This window comes from Paroedura picta, chromosome 5, assembly GCF_049243985.1.
Source record: "Paroedura picta isolate Pp20150507F chromosome 5, Ppicta_v3.0, whole genome shotgun sequence".
Taxonomy (NCBI): domain Eukaryota; kingdom Metazoa; phylum Chordata; class Lepidosauria; order Squamata; family Gekkonidae; genus Paroedura; species Paroedura picta.
The window spans coordinates 107,208,491-107,232,187 of record NC_135373.1 but is presented as its reverse complement, the minus strand read 5'-3'; the positions used below and the strand labels follow the sequence as shown (position 1 = coordinate 107,232,187).

At 42.6% G+C, this 23,697-nt stretch overlaps 1 protein-coding gene across 4 annotated transcripts in view; it reads right to left on the bottom strand.

Annotated features, from left to right (window-relative positions):
* Nucleotides 1-23,697, bottom strand: part of IGF1 (insulin like growth factor 1) — a 79,534-nt gene that overhangs the window by 7,978 nt on the left and 47,859 nt on the right. For all 4 annotated transcript variants that reach the window (XM_077339756.1, XM_077339753.1, XM_077339754.1 and 1 more), the window contains exons 3-4: nucleotides 9,937-10,118; nucleotides 2,716-2,771 (exon numbers count right to left, since the gene is read on the bottom strand). In XM_077339756.1, the coding sequence (XP_077195871.1) occupies nucleotides 2,716-2,771; nucleotides 9,937-10,118 (238 nt within the window). The remainder of the gene's footprint in view (nucleotides 1-2,715; nucleotides 2,772-9,936; nucleotides 10,119-23,697) is intronic.

The window sequence follows — 23,697 nt, the reverse complement described above, 5'->3', positions numbered from 1 at the left end:
CCTCTACGGCGCAAAATGCAGAATCATCAGAATCATTTGATACAGTTTGTTGTCATGAATGGGCTGAAATGGGATTTCCATCTTTGAATACTCCCCTATATGAGAAAAGCCCACCCACAGAAAAAAAAAAAGCATGTCTGGAGGAGATTTTATATATGGGGGAGCATTCAAACATACAAGTCAGTCATCAGCAACCTCAGGTGCTGCTGGACACTGAAAACTGCACCCAGTCATTGGGCAGGTCATGAGCTGTCTGAAATAGGTAGTGTGGATGCTGTTGGCTAATTGGTGAGCTATCCTGTTCTTGCCACTGGGAATTAACTTCCTGACTGGAAGTCCTGGGACGTTTCCAGGAATTCAGGTAAGAACACCTTCTAGTGCTGGGTTCATAGGACAGATGAGCATCAGACCTTCATAGTTGGGGGGAAATTTGGAAGAAGACTTGGCAGCCCTTATGTAAGAAACTTAGAATAATGCAGGTGACTTGGTTGTTACCTGTAGAAAAGGAGGCTGAAGCTTAAAACAGAGAGACAATGATATTAAACTACCATTAGGGAAGCTGCAGTATTTAGAAATTGCTGCTCCACTAAGGCATTTAGGCTGTTTTCCATGTTACATTTAGAAGACAGAGTAAGAAAAAGAGTAGCCGCATAACATGTAATTCATAAAAAGGTGCCATGGCTCGCAACTCTTAAGTGCATTGGGCTATTTTTCTGAAAGGGCGTCTGGTGTGACTAGTATTAATTAGCTTCTCAGAGAAGAGGCACGAAGAGCAAACTTCTGGCACTGGGTCTAGAGTTCATCCTCTAAAAACGGTCCTGGCTGACCCTTTCTAGTCTGCGCTGTCCCACGCTGAAAGGCAGATATACTATGTCTTCTAAAAGTCTATGGTTGTGACTTGATACCCAGTTAGGCCCTCTTCATATGCGCAGTCACTACTTGGAAGCCATATCCGCATAGGCAGTCCAACATGGTAGGCTCTCATGGACAGATAACATGACTTTGGGGCTGCAGTCATGAGTCTTTCCTATCCAATCAACCTGCTCTTTCAGCAAATTATGTGGGAAAGATGGATATTTACACATGAGCCTAGCAAATCGCATCACAAGGTCCCCAGCAATTTCTGAGTTTGCAAACCAGGCCTTTTGCTCTTTAATTTTCAGTGAAAGGAATGCAACTTGGTTGTACTAATGACAGTAGCTTGGGGCCAGTCCTTTTGTTTCCCATTCCAATTGTGGAACACCAGTGAAGCCTCAGGCTTCAGGCTCTCTGTAGCTTTTCAGTGGCACCAAGAGCTGGTTCTAGAGCAACAATTAGTCAAGAATAAGATACCAATTTCTCTGCAGTGGCCCAAGCCATTTTTTGTTGTTGCTGTTGTTGTTTGACAGAACCCACTATTACAAGTTCTTGCTATTTTAAATTTAATACTGAAACGTTGAATTAGAAATCTTTAAAAACATTTTTAATAGCCGTGTTCTATAAAAATACCATCCCCCTCCATTTCCAAGTTTATTATTTTGCTTTTACCTCTTACGGTTTTGGCCAAACCCTTTCGTATTGCAAGCTACAAAAATAGCACCATTGTACTATGAAACAGTTTTACATACTGATGATATATGGGTTAATACTGATATGCGAAATCTCTACATACTGCACTATATGGAGGGGGAAAAATAAGACATTTTATTTATATCATTGCAGAAGAACTCGTTACCTGAAAGAATCAGTGAGGACTGAAGAGAGCCGACGCATGCTCTCTGCTGATTCAAAACAAACAAACAAACAAACAAGAATCCTATTGTTCATGTTGCATCTATTCACATCTTCATGTGTGCTGTGGGGAGGGGGAGCTTTGCCTTAAAATCAGTCATCCTGATCCAGCAACTGGTTGCAGACGTGGGGGCTTCCCAGGCAGACATGGAGCTCCAGCATGTACAGGCTGCTCCATTCACTTAAGTGGCCAAGGGCAGCTTTGTGCGCACAAAAAGGAATGTGCATATATATATATGCTATATATATATATATAGCTGCTTCCTCTATGAAAGTAAATGAATGACACTTCCTGCTAATGCAGAAGCTCTGCATGCCTGTTTTAGCACATATGGAGCTCTGGGGCAAATGTCTATAACCCATATGCCGTTCAATTGCCATGAGTGAAATTAATATTACTTGAGAGCCGCTGCTACTGGGAATGTTAGACTGTGCAAATATGAAAGGGGGCAAACAAACAATGTTATCGGACGCTGTAAGACAAACAGTCTGTTGCTTGTATAGAAGTGCAAATATTAAAAAAAGAGAGAAAGAAACCACTTAGACAAGGCTGGTGAATGACTCCAACAGCCAGGGTTCATAAGTTAATTTAGTGCAATTGGATCCATCAAAGGCCTGTACATTTGCTGGCTTTTGAGGGGCTCAGGACTTTATGAGAGTTGACTGTTGGCGCACAAGTGTGTTTGTATGTATACATGCAGGACATTTTCTAGCAAGCGACTGAATGGAATAGCATTCCACCAGCCTCAGAAACATTTGCGCACTGAGTTGGTTCCTATTGGAATGTTTACTTGCATTGTTCATTGGGAGAATGCCCATTAGTGGAGATTTAATCAAGCTTATTGAACTCTATTGTTTTGTCCAATATCTGACAAATTTATGTACAGCAAAGTATCCTGCAGATGGCACATTCATTCTTCAATCTCATGGATGGGCTTTTCTTACATTCTGTAGTTCCGGTTTCCTGTACTTCCTCTACTTGTGTTCTTCAAATGCACTTCCTGAAATGGAAACAGGGAAAAAATTAGCATGTATATAAGGTTTTTAACTACTCTTTTCCCATCCTTTACTGTCTTTAGTCTCTCAGTCTGCTGCTTCTATTTCCTTTTCAGTTACTCAACAGAAGGGGGGACTTCCCCAATATTAGTCACTGGTTGAGCGTATAACTTTCCGAGTTTTGAAATGAAATCTGCCGTCTGCACCCTATTGCCTCTCAAATAGGCTTTTATCAGGGTACAGCCATAGGACTGGTTTTCACTGACAGGACTACCATCTCAATGAGACCTCTATGACATAGGTTTGGGCTCTACAGAATGTGTGAATGCCAGAACAATTTCCCCCAATGGAGCATGGTTTGTCCACCTCCCAGTTCCTGCTGCTGCTCCAAATACCCCTTCAGGTGTCCTGTCTCCCAGAGGCACCATTTTAGGAGGCATTTTGAACTGCAGAATATTATTAATTGTAAAATTCACTGAGAATAAAAACAGCAAGATATGGGAGAACAATTAACAGATCTGAAAGTCATTGTTCAAAGAGAACCAAACCAAGTAGTAGTAAGTAACATTCTTAAGATGCATTTGCACATACCGAAGACCCAGCCTCCAGGGCATAAAAGCCAAATGTGGCTAATTTCATCAAAGATCTGTTATACTAACCAAAAAATTCCAAATCAACCATTAGTCATCACGTCTGACATATACCCTGGAAATATGAGGGACAGCTTGAGTGCCTGGTAGGCAGGCAGGCAGGAGACAGATTCATATGGAAGACAATGCAGGTCTCCCTGTGTAAGCAGGAGCCAATGTGCTGGATTGTGTGTGCATTTGTGTGGCTGAGGGCCAGCTAAACAGAGACATTAGAAAAAAGCTCCATTGAGGCCATTGCTGATCCCTTGTGTATGCAGCTATCTGCTAGAATATGGACGGGGCACAAGGTTTATAAATGGTGGCCTGTATCTCACCTTGTGTGAAGCTTTCCTCCAGCCTAGGGAGTGTTTCCCCAGCTTAAGTGTTCTTTTCTTTCAACAAAAGAACTATTTAAAGTTGAACACGATGGAGTGACATCTAAAGAAATGATCTCAACCTTCTTATTGATTGAGCACCTATTGGAAAAGTGTCTTTGCATGTTGGATCCTCAAAAGGGGGAGGGCCTGTCTCTGCCCACAGCCTGCCTTGAAAATTACTCAGAGTGTTTAGTGATAATGCAAGATATTTATATTACAGATTGGGTCAACCAACCTCTGCATCAAGGTCCAAGATAAAGAAGTGTACTTTCCATTCTGTAAACAATGAGCCTTCTGTAAATAATGTATCAGCAGCTCCTGAGGAGGGCTGTGGGAGGGGGGTCCTGGAAATGACGCTCAAAAGAGTGGCTTAAGCCTTTGGGCTGGCCTTATGAGGTAGGCATGATGCGGACGTGTAAAACTCTGTGTAACCCTGTGGGACACATGCAGATTTGGAGAAATTCCATGTGTCTATTTTTCTTGCGGCAGTAGAAAAAGCAAAATTAAAAAAAAAAGTTTTTTCTGTTCAGTGTGAGAATTGGGGAGCGTTACAATTGGACAAAAACATTGCACTGATCAGGCTGCAGGGCCATCAAACCAAGGGTGAATGCCTCACATTTGGCTAAGAAGAGTGGTAGAGTATGGGCCAGTTTATCTTACATACCTTCAAAAAACTACAACCCTTGCGCCCTGCTTTATTTTGGACAGCGTTTTCTGTTCCGAGATCAATTTATTAAATGCCTTGCTCTGACATAATTATGAGTCTTCGCCATAAAAGTCAAATTAGATTTCGAAAGAAACCTTTAAAAAAAATTTTTTTTTATAGAACATAAAGTGAACATGTTCGCCTTGGAGAATGTTCCTTGTCTTTGCACCAGTGCTTTGATCACCACCGCTAGAAAGGCAGGAACTGGCTTCTATGGCAGCACACACTGCAAATGCAGCTTCGGTCTGAGTAACACATTTCTGACAAACACAAACAGCTGAGACCATTTAAAATCCACGGAGGCATCTGGTTTGTGTTTGGATTACTTCCCAAGGCCTTAATGAGACTTTCCTGTGCAGCCAATGATATCCCTAGAACAAAATGACTCAGAGAGCTTGGTCTCATTCCCATTGGTTGACTGTTCTCATATGCTCACTCCTGACATGTCTTGACAAGCTGTTGGCTGTTTCAGCAGTAGCCAGACTGGCTTATGGACCTCACGGGAGGGGCTGTGGCTCAGTGGAAGAGCCTCTGCTTTGCATACCAAATGTCCCAGGCTTAATGGCTGGCAAAGAATCATAGAAACATAGAGTTGGAAAGGGCCATACAGGCCATCTAGTCCAACCCTCTGCTCAATGCAGGATCAGCCCAATGCATCCAGGGCCCATTCCGCACACATAGGATAATGCACTTTCAATGTGCTTTGGAAGCTGGATTCTCCTGTTCGGAACAGGAAAATCTACTTCTAAAGTGCATTGAAAGTGCATTATTATGTGCAGAATAGACCTAGGATAAAGCACCTCCTATTTAAAAGGACCAGGACATGGCCTCACACTTTAAAAGTCAATACCAGCACCTTTAATTGAGTCTGGAAGTAAATTTGGGAGCCAATGTAGATGGAACAAGGCTGGAGTGATATGGTCCCTATAGTCCACTCTAGTCAGCATTCTGGTTGCAGCATTCTGTACCATCTGTAGCTTCCAGTCAGTCTTCAAGGGCATACCCACACTGTAGGACATCCCTGGCCACCACTGCCATCTGTTTATCCAATGGGAGGCCTGGATCCAACAGCACCCCAAAGGTACAAGACTCATGCTTTAGCGGGAGAGCAAGCACATCCAGAACAGGAAATTCCTCCATTCCTGGTTCAAGCCTTCCCCCTAATTGTAACACTTCAACTTCATCACAATTTAGTCGCTATTTGTTGGCCCTCATCCATTCCAGCAGCTTTATACAGATGTTGAAAAGCATGAGGGACAGGATAAAACCTTGTGGGAGCCTGTAAGACAGATGTCAAGGAGTAAAGCATCACATTCAGAAGCCTACCTTTGAGGCAGGACCGAAATCACTGCAGAATGGGGCCTCCCAGTCCCAACCCAGAAGGTGGTCCAGAAAGATACCAGAAGTCATGGTGTCAAAAACTATCCAGGAATCCAGGAATCTTAACAGGGTCATATTCCCCCAATCCATCTCCTGGCACCCCCAGTTCAAGAAAAGAAAGCGGTTCTTGCTGTGCTTGGCTCCCCCCCCCTTCTGAGCTTCCCTAATCACGTGCAGAACACTTTCCGTTTCAATGGGGAGGGGGGATAGAGGAAGACCCAAGTTCAAATTGATCTGAATGCAGCAGGATCCACAACAGAATAAACAAAGTAAGTGCAGAATCAACCCTGGAATACACTCTGATAGATTGAAGTGTCTGACAGATTGTGAAAATCTTTGCCTTGGCAGCTGTGATTGGGGCACAATGATGCAGTTAGATAATTTTAGGTTTTTATTTCCCTCCCCTCATTGTAATTTCTACTTTAAAAATGAAGCACAAAATGAATATTCAATTAACTTGCCTTATCCCATCCCACCATATCAAAAGAAAAGGAACACATGACCTCTTTTCAGTCATTATGACCATGTCCACTAGGAACTTTGAGTGGGAGGGCGCACTACCTATGATGATCCCAATATGCACAGCCACCTGTTCATGCAAATCAAATAATGTGAACTTTGTATGTCCAGCTTCAAGTTCCTATGCACTAAAGCTGTACATGCATGGAAAACCTCTGTTTGAGTGATAAGTGTTACGCATGGCGAACACCAAGGAGGTATGCCTGGCCTTGACCAGGGCCAGGATCTTTTTGGCCCTGACACCTGCCTGGTGGAATGCGCAACCAGAGGAATTTAGGATCCTGTTAGACCTCACTGACCTTCTCATGTACTCAGGGGTCCTGAAGCTGACAATATGTAGTGGCTGGCTGCTGACATTTATGGTCCTCAAATGGTCCTGCGGTTTTAATTGTTAATTTAACTGTTAATTTTATTGTTAACTGTTTTATGAATTTTAGTGTATTTAATGCCATGAGATGGCAACTGCTGAGAGGGGAGGTATAAAATCAAACCAATGGAAAGTGCATATATTGGAAGCATTGTGGGTAACATGAACTCTCAGTGTTGGGTTTCTGGTATGGGTGATTGTAACTTGATGTTTGCTCAGAAACAAGCCCCACAGGCATTGCTGGCCACAGCCTGTATCCTCCTATCTTGCCCCACTGAGCCTGTAATCCAGGGCTGTGTGTGGTTTTCTACCCCAATGTCTGCTCCTGAGAGTTCCATTGTTAATGCAAACATCTTATGTTTTGAAATAAAAAGCCCTTAACTACCCCCAATAAATGCTCCTCCTTTTCTTCACACAATAGAGTGGCAACTAGTTACTTATAAACCAGAAAAATAAGTCACATTTATTTTCTTATGCCCAGGTTACTTTAATGGAAGTCCTGACAACTGGTAACTTAAGTTGCCTTGTTAGCTTTCTCATAGATTCCAACGTGATGAGGAATAAGCAAGGATTCCAAACTTGTCAAAAAGTCAAGCTTTTCCTTCCTTGTGAGAGGGTGACATAACTCCAACAGTTGATTAAGACTGACATAAAAATCTGATTTCATATGCATATTGATTCCTCACACTGAGGATATTGAGAGTAGTTTAGCAAGCACTTTTCAGTGACCTCAACTTGTTGTGACTATAGGGGGGATGCTGAAGTTCTCCAAAGCACGTGCTGTTATTGGCAAGCACTGGGTGCAGTATTATTTTTTGACTGACCTGAAGTCATCCAATGATGATGACCTACTTCTAATAACCAAGTTTCATTCCGGGTTGCTATATTAAAGAGAGGCAATATCCTTTAGCCTAGAACTGGCAAACTTTACTCACAATGTCATTGAATTCATTGGTTTAGAAAGGGGAGCAACATGGGATGGCAAGTTCCAGGATGCCACATGGGCACGTGGTTCCTTTGCCGCCGGGTCTGTATGTGCTTAATATTTGACTACTCAGTTTAAGTCTCCCCAAATTCCCTATGTGTTTCACCAGAAGGCTTTGCCAGGGGGGATCTGTTGGTATTAGTCTTTGAATAGTTCATTAAAAAAAGAGTGAAGGGTTAGTAAGAATACTGGACTAACTTCACTATATTCTGGCATTCAGCTGATGTAAGTCTCTCCAATTTGGTGTAGTGGTTAGGAGTGCGGATGTCTAATCTGGCCAGCCGGGTTCGATTCTGCACTCCCCCACATGTAGCCAACTGGGTGACCTTGGGCTCACCACGGTGCTGATAAAGCTGTTCTGACCGAGCAGTAATATCAGGGCTTTCTCAGCCTCACCTACCTCAAAGGGTGTCTATTCTGGAGAAAGGGAAGGGAAGGCGATTGGAAGCCGCTTTGACCGTTTATGCACTGGGAACTTCACTGGCCCAGCTCCTGTGCAGGAGCACAAATCTGGAGCGGATGACGTGCACCAGGCCAAATGCTCCCCTATGTGGGTGCAGGAAGAGGTGGGACAACCTGCCACGACTAAAACTCCAGCCTGCATACCGGCATGAAATCTCCAGTGCATAAACGGTCTTTGAGACTCCTTCAGGTAGAGAAAAGCAGCATATTTGTTGTTGTTGTTGTTGATCTTCTTCTTCTTCAGCCATATGCCCACCTTGGGGCTGTTGTCTGGAAATCTAATTTTCTTTTTAAAAATGCCAGTATGATCCACTACGTAGGTTAGGTTGAGAGATATAATGACAGAGGATTTAAACTTGAGCCTTCCAGGCCATTAAAGCTACTCTTTAGTAGTGCAGCCATTCTTTTATATCAATGAGAAACCCATGAAACTTTCTTTAGGCTTTGAGAAACCTGAGAAGTGACGTGATTGTTCAGAATATGGTTGGGAAGCACAGCTTTATACAAACCCACCTGCGACCCCTTTACTTCCCACCCCTCCAGGCTCATCATTGGCCATTTTAGGAAGGGGTGGGTTGACATGACCATCTATGGTCATGTCACCCAATACATGTTTAACACACACATATATAAATTAACTCTAGCCCATTCAGGAAACACTAGGGTTTTATAAAACCATGGTTGAGAAAGCCTGCCATAGTGGATCACACTGGCATTTTAAAAAAGGAAATTAGATTTTTAAAAACTAGAGATGTCAACCCTAAAACCTTACGTACATGGTCAAATGCTGAAATTGGGTCTCTGACAGTCCATAATATTTATCAGTTCTTTTTCTCATATTAAAGAATATTTAGAATAACCCAACACTTCATTAATTAAGGGACATTCAAGGTTATGAAGTGGCGTGAGAACCTCAGAAACTTTGCAGTTTGTAAAACAGCACCAACAACCAGCAACAAGCAAATGTTTATAGTGGAGATATAATCCCCGGAATGCAAAATAATGAAGAATTTATTGTACATGAAAAACTTTTGGTGTTCTTTTTTGCACAGTGATGGATTTAATTTAGTTTAGTTTAGTTGATTTTTAGCCCACCACTCCCAAGGAGGCTCATGGCGGGTTACAACAGATAAAATCCCCAGATAAAAATTACCCCTAAAATATACAGTCCATAATATCCTATCCAGTATCCAAGATATAAAATATCCAAGATATAAAATATAATGCAGCGACATAAAAACAACTAACCCCCTCTAAATACCAAATTTAAATTTGGAGATGTTTTTTAATGGGGTTTTAATAGGGGTTTTAAGACACTGTAACCCGCCACGAGCCGCAAGGGAGTGGCGGGAAATAAATATAAATATAAATATAAATATAAATATAAATATAAATATAAATATAAATATAAATATAAATATAAATATAAATATAAATATAAATATAAATATAATAATAATAATAATAATAATAATAATAATAATAATAATAATAATAATAATAATAATAATGAGGTGGCTGGATGGAGTCACTGAAGCAGTAGGTGCAAACTTAAATGGACTCCAGGGAATGGTAGAGGACAGGAAGGCCTGGAGGATCATTGTCCATGGGGTTGCGATGGGTCGGACACGACTTCGCACATAACAACAACAACAATAATAAGCCTCAGATTAGCAAAAAAACCCTAAATACCAAATTTAAATTTGGAGATGCCTCAGATTAGCAAATTTTGAATAACGGGCTACCTTTTGTGCTTTAGGCATATCAGTATGGCGCTGAGCACGTACAGACCGTGCTGATTTTGGTGGTTTGGCAGGTGCACAGTACATCTCCAGGCGCTTCAGGTCACAGCTCTGGAAGCAGCATTCGTCCACTATTCCTTTGGTGGGGTTTACACGTCTATTACTTCCATACCCTGCTGGTTTACCTGCATGGGACAAAAAGAAAATCAATACTTGATTAGAGAAGTCTCAAGAATCCTTCTAATTTTTACTATTGCTAGCTGGGCCATCTCCTCAGATATGACACAAAGCACGTACTCCGATATATTTAATTGGACCATCTTGAGAAAGTTGAGAAACAAAACAGACTTAAAAGGATACTGACATATCCTTTATCACACATTCCCCCTGATGAAATTTAATTCTACTCACTAATCTTGGACTCCAGTGATTAGACTGGTAAAGCTTTACGTGACTGTTATTTTGATTAACCGAATTAACAGTCCTGGGATTCTTCAAAAGCAGCAAAAGACCTATTAAATACCTGGTCGTTACAAAACAAGCTATGCATAAATCAGTCATGTCAATCCTCAAGTCTACTAGTGATAAAATAATGAATGAGAAATAATGTTAAGAAAAAATACCATTATAATGGACAGTATGGCACCTTTCCATCTTTCATTTGATGGGCAGTGGCATTCTTTGATTGTTTTTTTTAGCGTTGTTCATGACTTTCCATGGACAGAGGAAGCCAAAAGTTATGTTCTAGTTTCATGTTTTTGGAGAGATGGAGGACTGAATCCCAGGATTTCCTATTGCTTGAGTTAGGAAGCTTATATTTTTAAACTTTGAACTTTTCTTTGGTTTCTTAAGAATATGAGACCTTAATAGTTTGAGACAAAAATTTCCAGTCTTTCTTTCTCATCAGAATTTGGTGTCTATGTGCAGGGTTGGTTGGTCTGTTTTAAATCGATCAGAAAGGTGATGTTTATTAAAGGATTGTCCATGTCCTACTGGGGGCAGGAGATCTCCCACTCCGAGCTCCTGCTGCTCATCAGCACAGTGGAAGGAAAGCCCTGGGAGAAACAGAGGGTGTGAGCAGCACCCCCAGAATAGAAGAGGAAGAGCTGGGTTTTATACCTTCGCTTTTCAGTACCCGAAAGAGTCTCAAAGTGTCTTACAATTGCCTTCCCTTCCTCTCCCCACAACAGACACCCTGTGAGGTAGGTGAAGCTGGGAATTGCCTTGCAAGATCAGCTCTAACAGGACTGTGGTTAGCCCAAGGTCACCCAGCTTGCTGCATATGGAGGAGTGGAGAATCAAACTCAGCTTTCCAGATTAGAAGCTGCTGCTCTTAACCACTATACCATGCTGAGACTCAGGATGTTGCTTCTGGCATCACTTGGAAGTGATTTCAACACATTGGGTGACGCTCTAGTGATCACCCAATAGAATTTTCAGTGAATGTTCAAACATCACCCTGGTGCAATGACGTCACTTCTGGATTCTGCCAGAAGTGACATAATTGCTTCAGGGACACCAGTGGCTTCCCATACAAGACGGAAGTCCCTGACCCCTACAGGTGGCCAGCCCTAATCTCACACAATATAAAAAACTACTCAGACATATTTATAAATAGTATTCCTTTGGTTGACTAATGGAAGCTTTCAAAAGGAGCTAGGACTTATTGTATTCGAAAGTATATTTTCCCACATTCTGCTAAAATCTGCATACAGTTTAACTGGATGGCAATCACTGGGGTTTGTTTTTGTAATTGCTTTGTGATGTTCTTTCTTCTTTCCTCATATTAAAACTGTGTTATCTAAGCTAAGCTCAAAAATTTACAATAGGCTTTCTGATGGCTGCATGAGACATTTCCTGCTTCTAGTTGAACAGTGTAATAAATTGGGAGTTTGGGGGGCAAATATGTCAATCATGAGAAAAAGGTACAATTTCCCACTGCCAGCATCTCAAGTGGGGGTTTCATGGACAGTGCAGTCTCTATTATTCCTACTAGCCATGATGTCCTGGAAATCCCCCAGGCAGAGTGTCTGCAAGATGACATGTACTGCATCAGAACACTTGCTCTCATGCAGATGTTTCTGAAGTTTTGACTACAAAAACTGGTCAGGTATTCCCATGACATCTTATAGAACCAATTTTAAAAATTGGAATGGTTCTCATCACAGTTTATGAGGACTTGCTTGCATTGTTAATGTTGAAAAACAGTGCAATTTGCATTCATGTGCATGAAAGAATTACTAAAGCCATGGGATTGGAAGTGATTGAATGCCTGTTCCTTTGTTGTTGTTAGGTGCGTAGTCATGTCCGACCCATCACGACCCCATGGACAACGATCCTCCAAGCCTTCCTGTCCTCTACCATTCCCCGGAATCCATTTAAGTTTGCACCTACTGCCTGTTCCTTTACTGCTTCATAATTTCACTCTCTGCCTACTTCTCCTTAATTCTGATTTAATTTCTGTAACTAATTCTGGAACTGGAATTTGCAGCAGTCAAGGGGGCGTTGCTGTTGGCGTGATGGTGACAACTAACTTGTGGGGAAACCAGGAAATGACATCATACTGTTCTGTACCATAGAATTTGGTGTGGTGTGGTGTGGTGTGACATCACTTCTGGGCTTCCCTCAGAAGTGACATAATCTTGTTGGGCTGATGGTATTTTTTAAACTTTTATTGTTATCCCACCAGCTTCTGGGAGCTGGGAGTGGGGGATCCCTCAACCCTAGTGGATAACTGGCAGCCCTACAAACCAGTTCCTAATGTAGAATTCCTAATGCATCTGTTCCAGTTGGAAAAGGAGCATGGGTAACTGAGAGCCAGATGTCTGGGGCAAAATTCATATAAGGAAAATTTTGGAAGCAACTACGTTTGAGCTTTAGTAGCCAAGCTGTTCTCTAGTAACAAAATAAATATTGTGCCAACAACACACTGCACTCTACGCTATGCATTTGCATTATCATCATAAATGCTAAAAGATTTCAGCAACTTTTTCTGGGTGCTATACATTAAGTCAAGATTTTATACAATAAATTAAATCGAGATTTTATACACTGACTTTTGAATGTTAAATTCTAAATTGTTTTATTCAATGCAAGTTCTCGTTAAAGGTGTTATACATTTAAGTCAAGATGTTTTCTGTATGTATCGTTTCTGAGAGTTCTAATGTAAACCGCCCCGAAGCGAAAGGGAGGGCAGTATACAAATATAATAAACAAACAAATAAATAATACTTTGCAAATTGCTGCTTGAAGTAAAAGCCAAGTAGGGATGAGCTGTCAAGGCACTCCTAAATAGGACTGAAAGATCAAAGTAGCATGAATATGTTACCATAGATTTTAAAAAGCAATTGGCCAAAAATTTGCAGAAAACCAGGAAAAGAAGGAAGTCTTTGACCCTCCCTAGCTAATGCCTAAGGTACTCTGATGCTGGAGAAACCTGGTCTCAGAGCTCCCAGAGCACTGTGTTGAAACAAGCTCCCCACATATCTTAGCCACTGTTGTAGTGCCAAAGAATGTTCTTATGGCTGCCAGTCTCCTGGTGGGTGCAAACGGAGAATAATAGGAACGATGATACAGCTGTGCGATAAGTTTCTTTGAACCAAAATTCTTAAATGTGCTTTATACAAATTGGAGCTCGGCTGTACTGTCGTTCCTGTTGTTCTTCATTTGATTCTTCGTGGGGTCGACGGGTCTTCATTTTGGCAATCTCCAAGGGGGGCCTGAAGATTTCCTAGAATTGCTATTCGAGACTCCAGGGACCTGTTCCTTTGGGAAATATTGTCAACTTTCTAGGGTGGATCCTATAGCGTTATAACCCACAGAGATCCTTCCCTTTGGCACACTTGCAGGTCTTCCCCCGGCTCCACCCCCTAAATCTCCAGGAATTTTCTAAACCAGAGTTGGTTACCCTAAATCTTCACAGAAATTCTAACTTTCAGGAGTTCATGGGACAGAAAGGCCTGTTAGCAGCACAGGCAAGAAAATGTAGCAGTATTTCAGAAAAGCTTACGCGCACTTTGAAATAGAGATGGGCTTATCGCACTGAGCTTGGATCAGAGTAAGACTCAGGAAGTTGAGATGTTACCCAGATTTGTCAGATATTTCCAAGCTTCTTTCAGAGCTTGGAATTCCTCAGAAGAGTCATTGCTCTCCCTCCTCTCTTCTCCCATCCCCTCTCACTTACTTCTTGGCTACCCATCCTACTTAAAAAAAAAAAAAGGAAGCTTGGAATCCAGAAGAGCAAATGCCTCAAATAGTCTGTGTACGACAAGGCCAAAATCTGGTAAAATGCAGATAGATCATACAGTAATGTTGGTGCTGAGATGAGACCAGAGGGCACTCAGATAGTTTGATTCCTTGTGGTAGCAGAATCAGCTAGGGAAGAGATGGTTGGATTCTGATAATGGAAGGATCTCCTGCAGACCCCTTTATTGGCCTCACATATCATTCCTAAGGATGTCTGTCCCCCAGGAACAGCCTCTTGGGGAGATAAATAGGATGCAATGGGAAGCCAGACAGTTCTGTTCTGCTGTCAGAAGTGCATACTATTCATGGAAAATCTAGTCTGGATCAAGCCCATATGGACACTCCTGTTGGGACATTACAAGGTTGCTCGTGATTAGTAGTTGTTCTGTAAAGCAGTGGTCCCCACCCCCCGGTCCGTGGCTTGGTGCCGTGCCGCGAAAGCCTCGGCAGCAGGCGGCGGCTCCCTCTCACCACCACACCCCCCCCGCAGTAAGAAGCTCGCCAGGCCGTGAGCAAATCAGCCGCCTATTAGCTTGCGGACCAGCAAACTTCTTGCTGCGGGAGGGGGGGAGAGGGAAGCGTGGTCGCTGGCATGCCACCGGCACAAACATGCATGCACGGACCTGCCACGCATGCGCGTTTGCGCCCGATGGGAGTGCAAACGCACGCACACAGCACTTTTGTGTGTGCACACATGCGCATAGCATGCGTGTTTGTGCCCCTGCCGGGAGCGCAAACATGCATGTGCAGCAGGTCCGCGCATAAACATTTTCGCAGGCCCTGGGCCGCCCTTTCCCCCCACCCCTTGGTAGCGGTCTGCAACCAGAAAAAGGTAGCGGACCGCTGCTGTAATGCACTGGTAACATGACAGGAGACAGCAGGCAAAGGAAAACAGTAATGAATTGAACACATTTAGTATTCTGGACATTTCATTGCTTTACACTCATTATTCTCCTACCCTTCACAAAGCATCTGATCATGACTCAGGTTTGTGGCGATATCCAAACGGAAGAGAAGAAGAAGAAAAGTTGGTTTTTATACCCTGCTTTTCACTGCCTCAAAGCAGCTTATAATCATCTTCCCTTTCCTCTCCCCACAACAGACACCCTGTGAGGGAGGTGGGGCTGAGAGAGCCCTGATATCACTGCTTGGTCAGAACAGCTTTATCAGTGCCATGGCGAGCCCAAGGTCACCCAGCTGGCTGCATGTGGGGGAGCAGGGAAATCAAACCTGGCTTGCCAGATTAGAAGTCCACACTCCTAACCACTACACCACACTGGCAAGCTAGACTTAGTTTTGAATCATAGGTCTGTGGGGAAGAAACAGATTCCAGTTTGCTCCGCTATCTATATTTGGAAATCATGACAAAGTGGAGGTCGATTGAAGGCTTCAAAAACCACACCACTCGGGGGGGGGGGGGTCACATGAGAACACCCACAAGCTGAGTTTGTGCCCATAATGAACAAACTTGTTTTGTTCAGGATGCTTAAATGCCATCTGTCCACAGAACAACGTGAGTTTTGTTTATATCTGAGGGGAAATTCTGAGCAATTTTCAAATGTCAAATGAAACCTCTCAAGGTCAACAAGCAAGCAAACAATTTTGACCTGAATCAACACGCTAAAAATGAAGTTGGTTGAGAACTATTTTCTTGTGCTGCATTTCCCCCGTGCTGAAGATCAATGTCTTGTATCAGTCTGTCTGGGTTCATGTTCTGTTTTCTGTTGAAATCACTTTCATTATAAATAGCTTTCCTAGGTGAATATTACCTAAGGCAAGCACTCATCCTTCCTGACCCGGATGACCCAGTGTGATATAGTTTGGCACTTCCCACTACCAAGCACTCATCCATTTGCTTACAGTTAAACCGTGTGACTGGAAATTGGACCCGGGCTCATGGCAAGCACAGGGAACATTACGGCTAACTATTAATACATTTTTTTTGTCATGTGGCCACATCAATATCCACCTTCTGGCTGAGTAAAGGGGAAAGAATCCTGTAATTCCCATCATTCTGTCTGTATGACCATTCAGAAGTTTAATGGTTAACTGTGGTGGGGGGAAAAAGTGTCCCTATGTAACTTTTTAAAAAATGGTGTAACAGAAAACATCAAAAATTTAAACCACCAAAAAGAAAATAAACAATTTTTGCCATGTTACTTTAAATTTGGGATGGGGAGTCTGTATATGCCTACTATCTCACTACAGCAGGGGTAGTCAAACTGTGGCCCTCCAGATGTCCATGGACTACAATTCCCAGGAGCTCCCTGCCAGCGAATGCTGGCAGGGGGCTCCTGGGAATTGTAGTCCATGGACATCTGGAGGGCCGCAGTTTGACTACCCCTGCACTACAGGAACTAGATAGCTCCCCCCTACCCCATAAACTGGCCAGACTGATCTGGTGCCTGCTTGAAGCACCACACACTATAATATGCATTGAGCTACCCATCCTACTTTTTTAATAAAAAAAGAAAGCAAGGAATCCAGAAGAGCAAATGCCTCAAATATGCATTGAGCTACTGCCATGCACAGAGCCAGGTAGCAGTCATGTAAACCAGCTGTTTGGACTACAGCTAAACAAAAGGCCAAAGATATGTGTTATATCTCTTGACTTGTATGGTCTAGTCCTGAAATGTGTCAATCCTTCAGTGTAGTGCAGTGTAGTCAATCCTTCAGTGTAGTGCAGGTTATCCTTTGCCTGCTTGATATCAGAAAATATATTATGTTGATAATTTTGATTACCTATACAGTTGCTGAAACATCCTGTTGTGTTGCTATGACATTGCACATTGTTCCCACATGCCATGCATTCCTTTCATCATGACCCAGTTTCAACCCCCCCCCCCCCCAGGGCTGTCATTAATACGATCCTTTGGAATTGCTGATGGCAACATGTAAGAGTTTTATGCCTTCATTTTATGTTATTACTCATGCACTTGAAGTGAGTTTATTCCACTGCATTTTTGGTTTGGCTCGCACTAGGTTTCCTATCACGCAGATCAAAAATGGTATTTTGGCTACCACTTTAATCTATTATAATCAAAGTGACATTGTATGTGCTACAAACTGACATGATGTTTAATTGTACCATTCTATTGGCTCTCGTGAAAAAATGTGAGTTATAGTATTCTACTCTTTAGTACTTCACTTTAAATAGGGCCAGTGATGTAATTCAGTATTGAGTTGTTGACCTGGTGTGCATATAAGAACCAACTCTTCTTCTTCCTCTTCTTCTTCTGGTCTAAGATTTTCTTTACCATGAACATTATCATTCAGCTAGATTGAACTCTAGTAGCATCTTAGAAACGAAAATGTCTTCAGGGTAAAAACCCAATCTGAGTATCTCAAGCAAGTAACCTGTCAGATCTCAGAAGCTAAGCAAGGACAGCACTGGCTAGCACATGGAAGGGTGACCTCCAAGGAATATTAGGGTCATGACATGGGGGCAGGCAATGGCAAACCACCTCCTTGACAAACATCTCTAGCCTGGTAGTCAGACAATCTTAGGCTCTCCTGGCTACATTAACCCACATGTCACATGATAAATTTAAAAATAAATAACAATTCAAGATATATGTTTTTTGAATCAAACATCCCTTTTCCAGATATAAGTAGGAATGGAGATTCTTCAGTCCTGCCTAAAATGGTCTTGCTTTGAGACTATGGCCTGCAAGTTGAGTTAAATAGGAGGATCAAAAACCATCCATTTTGAATAATTTGAACCAAGTTGAACTTTTACAATGCAGGATCTGTCAATCACAGTATCAGAGATGTACACCCAGCCTCTGAGTCGACTGTTGTTATCTAAGTTATCTAAGAGGGTGTCAGGGATGGAATAATGTGATGGAATGTTATTTAGAAATCTAGAGCATGTGGGATCTTTGGACATCAAAAGCTTAAAAGGCTGTTCAGTGATTGAATTTTGACTAGTTATTTTATAATTCTTCCGTGTTTTTAAAATAGCTAAGTGTACATGAGCCCTGATAGAAGGAAGATCAGTTTCAGCTCTCATCAGGGCAGCTGGTATCCCCTTTGGAAGGACTAGATGCCTAAGGAAAAGAATAGTTTCTAGGCCACTAAAAATGTCCTCCTTCCAACCCCAGACTTAAACAGCATACAGTGTTTCCTCAGAAGTCAATGGACAGTTCCTTCTATGTATGCATAATTGTCTGTGAAAACACATAGCCACTCAGCCAGCTGGGTCCTGGGGGGGACGGGACAACTGTGGCTTCAGAGAATCATAAGCGTGCCAGAAGCAATATGTTAATTAAAAGCTCTCAGCAAAGTTATGGGTGTGGACTCCTCTTCTAAACTGCCTCCTCTGAGAGAAGAACATTTTGCCATATTTCAGTCTTGGCATTGTAGAGCACGTGCTCAGAGAATACAGCCAAATTCTGAATTCTTTCTGATTTAGTTTGAACAGTCCCATTCTGATCTTGGTTTCCCTTGCGAGACACAAATCTATGAGTCTTTTTGTTGCATTATGACAATCATTTCAGATGGATGACCATGATTCGTTCTAGTTTTGTACTGCTTTCTCTTTTCCTATGCTGAATTTCCCCCATTAAAGTGAATACATTTTTTTTCAAGGACATATTCCCAGCAGGTGAGGGTTAATGATGTAAACATAATATGCATGGCCTAAAAGAGATGAATTGTCAACAGTAGCAATGAAAACAAGGGCAATCAATACTAATTAAAGGTAAAGGTAAAGGTATCCCCTGTGCAAGCACCGAGTCATGTCTGACCCTTGGGGGGACGCCCTACAGTGTTTTCATGGCAGACTCAATGAGGGGTGGTTTGCCATTCCCTTCCCCAGTCATTACCGTTTATACTAATTACATCATAGCTAATTACATCATACCTAATGTAAAAAAGAAAGACATCACCTTTTCCCAAGTTTGAAAGAGTTTCTAAAAAATAAGCATGGCTCTTGCTGCTGCTTAAATCATTAAAGTAGTCCAGTTTGCTACTGTCTGTGCATAACCACAACAACGAAGAAGTCCCAAGGCAGCTTGCAAACACCTTTTCCTTCCTCTTCCCACAACAGACACCCTGGGAAGTAGGCAGGGCGGAGAGAGTCTGAGAGAACTGTGGCTGACCCAAGGTCACCCAGCTAGCTGCACATGGAGGTATAGGGAATGAAACCTGGTTTTCCAGGATAGGGACCACTGCTCTTTATCCACTCCCCCATGCTGGCTTCCATGCTCATACAAGTTCTGCAGAACAATCCTTAGACAAGTGGCACCCTTCTAAACCCATTCTGTTTTGGTCTCAAAAAGGTATACTTCTCTTAAGACCACATTGTTAAGAACAAGACTGATTTTAATGGGATTTACTTTCAGGTCAATGTGATTGAAACTGGGCTGTGCATTTCAGTACTTTAGAAACAGTTGGAGTGTGAGACAGGTAAAAAATTATATTTAGACTTTGTGAAGTGTTGTTTTGTGCTGCCTTGTACTTTTCATCATCATTCTTACACGATTTTTTAAAATTTATTTTATTGTATTTGTTCTGACTTTGTGAGCCATCTTGAGCAGGTCTCTGGAGAGGTGGCACCCAAATAAATCAGTGCTGTGGCAAGCCCAAGGTCACCTAGCTGGCTGCATGTGGGGGAGCGGGGAGTCAAACCCAGTTTGCCAGATTAGACGTTTGTGCTCCTAACCTCTAGACCAAGCTGGCTCTCAAATACTTAGACAGCAATCATGTCCCCTTTCAAGCTCCTTATCTTCAGGCTGAACATTCCCAGGTCTCACAGCCTTTAGTCATAGGGCTTTGTCCCCAGGTCTCCGGGTCATCCTTGTCGCTCTCCTCTGAACCCTCTCAATTTTGTCCACATTGTTTTTGAAGTGAGGCCTCCAGAACTGCACACAGTACTCCAGGTGCAGTATGACAAATGCGGTATTGTTGTTATTGTTATTAATTGCAAAGTCATGTCTGACCCATTGCGACCACATGGACAATGATCCTCCAGGCCTTCCTGTCCTCTACCATTCCCCGGAGTCCATTTAAGTTTGCACCAACTGCTTCAGTGACTCCATCCAGCCGCCTTATTCTCAGTGGTCCCCTTCTTCTTTTGCCCTCAATCGCTCCCAGCATTAGGCTCTTCTCCAGGGAGTCCTTCCTTCTCATGAGGTGGCCAAAGTATTTGCGTTTCATCTTCAGGATCTGGCCTTCTAAGGAGCAGTCAGGGCTGATCTCCTCTAGGACTGACCGATTTGTTCACCTTGCAGTCCACGGGACTCGCAAGAGTCTTCTCCAGCATCAGAGTTCAAAATGCGGTATACAGCAGGACTATGGTATCCTGCAATTTTGATGGGATGCCTCTGTTGATACAGAAGACTACTTTTGCCTACTTTACCACTGCATCACACTGTTTGCTCATATTTAGCCTACAGTCCACAAGTACTCCAAGATCTCATTCATGCCCACTGCTACCCATCTAGTATGCATGCTCCTCATTTTTGTGCCCCAGATGTAGAACTCTCCACTTATCATTATTGAATTGCATCTTCTCATTTGCCCACTTTTCCAGCAAGTAGTTGTATGTAGTTTTAATTGTTTTATTGATTATTTTAACCTAATATTTTGAACCACTCCAAGGCCATTCGCTGAGGGAAGCAGTATAGAAACAGAAAATAATAATAATGATGATAATAATAATAGGTTAGGAGTAAGTATAGGACATTTGAACAGTTCCCCTCCCCAGTGACATGTATGGATAAGAAAGTGTTTTTAGCTATGGGGCATATTGTATTAAAGCAGCGGTTCTCAGCCGTCACTGCTCTGCAACCCCTACAGCAGGGGCGGCGGTGTGCACGCGCATGTGTGCACAAGTTGCTGTCTCTCCCGCTGTAAGAGCAGCTGAGGAGGCGGCCAGAGCGACAGTGGTGGCATGGTGCTGGCCTCCTCCACACCACCTCAGTGAGCTCCGAGGTTACATGGAGGAGGCCAACACCATGCCGCCGCTATGAACCCCCCCGGGAAAGGCCACACGACCCCTCGGAAGGTTGTGACCCCCCGTGTTGAGAACTGCTGTATATGAAATAGAAATTGAGTTTCAACAAGTATTTTGGCATGAAACCATCATTATTAGGAAATTTTGCATGAAAGCAACTATCTTCATGGGGGAAAAGGAAGGAAACTGAGCAATACATAGAAATATTAGTATTAGTATGGCATAGAAAAATACCTTACCATGTACTTGTCAGGGTAGGGTACCAATCAATGAAAGACACTCTAGATTAAGCACTTTTATGTTTTTGAATACCAAAGGTATTCATTTAAAACGTACGTTTATATTTTAGCAATAGCAATTGTAACAGAACTATGTTTGTCATTGTTTCCCTGTGCCAAATGCAGCATATGTTTGCCTGTTGAATGAATTTATTTGCATTCAACTCTTTTTTAAAAAGTTTTCGTGAGACATTTTGTTCTTGCAAATCCCAAGAGAGTTATAGTGGGAAAGGATGTGTGCTGAGTTTGCAAAGAGAATACAAAATATCAGAAAACTACCTAAAGTGCTCTTGCTGATTTCAGCTCCAGTTGAAATGACTGGGAGGAAAGGTGACATGGTAGAGCTCAATCTCATCAGATCTCAGAAGCTAAGCAAGGTCAGTACTTGGATGGAAGACCCACCTCCAAGAAAGCCATGCAGTGCTTCTGACTGCCTTGAAAGAACCTTGTTGGGGTCTGTTTGTGATTTGTGATTTGACAGCACTTATATGCATATGAGTAAAATAATCTAATATTTAACGGGGGTGCACCACGATTACTGTTGGGAGAAACACTGGTGGGATCTCACACACCTCTTCTGCAGTGAAGGCATGTTTCTCTGGCTTGCATCAGGGAAAGCCTCCTTCCTCTGGAGGAAAGCAGGTTTCCTAGTGGAAAGAATAGGCAGGATCTAATCAAGCAGAACATGGAACAGAATTAGACGTGACTCCACGCTGTTGTACTAGAAAAGAGCAAGGGTACAGGAGTACTTTAAAGTCTAACAACATTTGTGGCAAGGTATGAGATTTTGTGAGTCACTGCTTCAGATGCAGCTAGAAAATGAGTTCATCTGTCCTTATCTGTTCACCTGAGACTGGAGTGATTGCAGATGCTGAATGACAATATTGGGCAAATGACAATTGCAGGTGAATGGCAATAGCAGGCGTGATCGGCTTAGGTGTGATGTGCTGAGGAGTGGTAAGCAAGGAGAAATTAGCATTGGTGTTGTTGTTAGGTTCCATCAAGTCATTCCCAACTCATGGTGACTTTATGAACAAAAGCCTGCCATCCAACATTGTGTTTGGACATTTCCACGCATCTGTAAAAATAGTGTTCTGCCATTCGTCTGGTGTAATGCTAAAAATAATCGCGCCTCCTTGCCCCTCCTCACCTTTTTCCTGTACCGCTCTTCTCTGCTGCCTTTCTGCACTTCTCCCCCTCCAAATTGCCTGCTTGAAATGGCGGAAGAGAGCAACAAAGTTTATACAAGACTCTCTTTAGCCTGTCCATCAAGCCAGGCAACCAATCCCATTTCTCCATGTTTTTTTTTTTTTTAAATCATAATTCTCTGTTTAAATGCCTATGCATTTAATCATCTAATCATGGCGGCATAGTGCTTTTTGAATGCCCCCTTATGGAATCATGAGTCTTAATACTTTTAAAAATTAATTTAGTTCCTGATTTTTTTTGGGGGGGGACGGAATTTAGAGAGTCATGCTTTGTGTTACAGCTTTGAATAAAAAAATCCTTTATTTTTAGCATTGTCTGTACGGTTGTCCATCTAGAACTACTCTCACACTCCCCAATTCCTACAAGCTGAATCCCGGTGCATAGACAGCCAAAGCCTAATGTTACAATCAATGTGTGTGGTGGGTAAGAGGGGAGGTTCCTGAACCCCAGCTAAGTTCCAGCTTTGAGAAGTCCCATTCAGCTATCAACCCTGACCTGGATTTTGCTGGCCAGCCTTATCTTATCAGAGTTCAGAAATTAAGCATGGTCAGCCCTGGATAGTTTGGATGGAAGACCACCAATGAAGTTGTCCAATCCCCATTGAAATCTGTCTAGAATCATAGAATCATAGAGTTGGAAGGGGCCATACAGGCCATCTAGTCCAACCCCCTGCTCAATGCAGGATCAGCCCTAAGCATCCTAAAGCATCCAAGAAAAGTATGTATCCAACCTTTGCTTGAAGACTGCCAGTGACAAACCCAGTGGCTCTCTTACATCTTGTGGGAATGAGTTTCATGCCTTGGATCTCCTGCCAACTAGGCTGAGAGAATGATGTTGCTCCTTAAAATTTCACATCACAGATGATGCTGGCCTGGAAGGCAATTTGTTTGACCCACATGGTTCCTGTTCAGAGGCATGACTAAATTGCTGTACTACCCAGATATGGAAGGCAGCTAACATACTGCTTGAGTTATGACCAAGCCTCTCAGAACACTGGAGCCATCACATCCTGGGAAGATCTGATTTAGCAGATCCTTGAAGAATCTTAGCTGATCCATGAAGCAAGAATTGGGA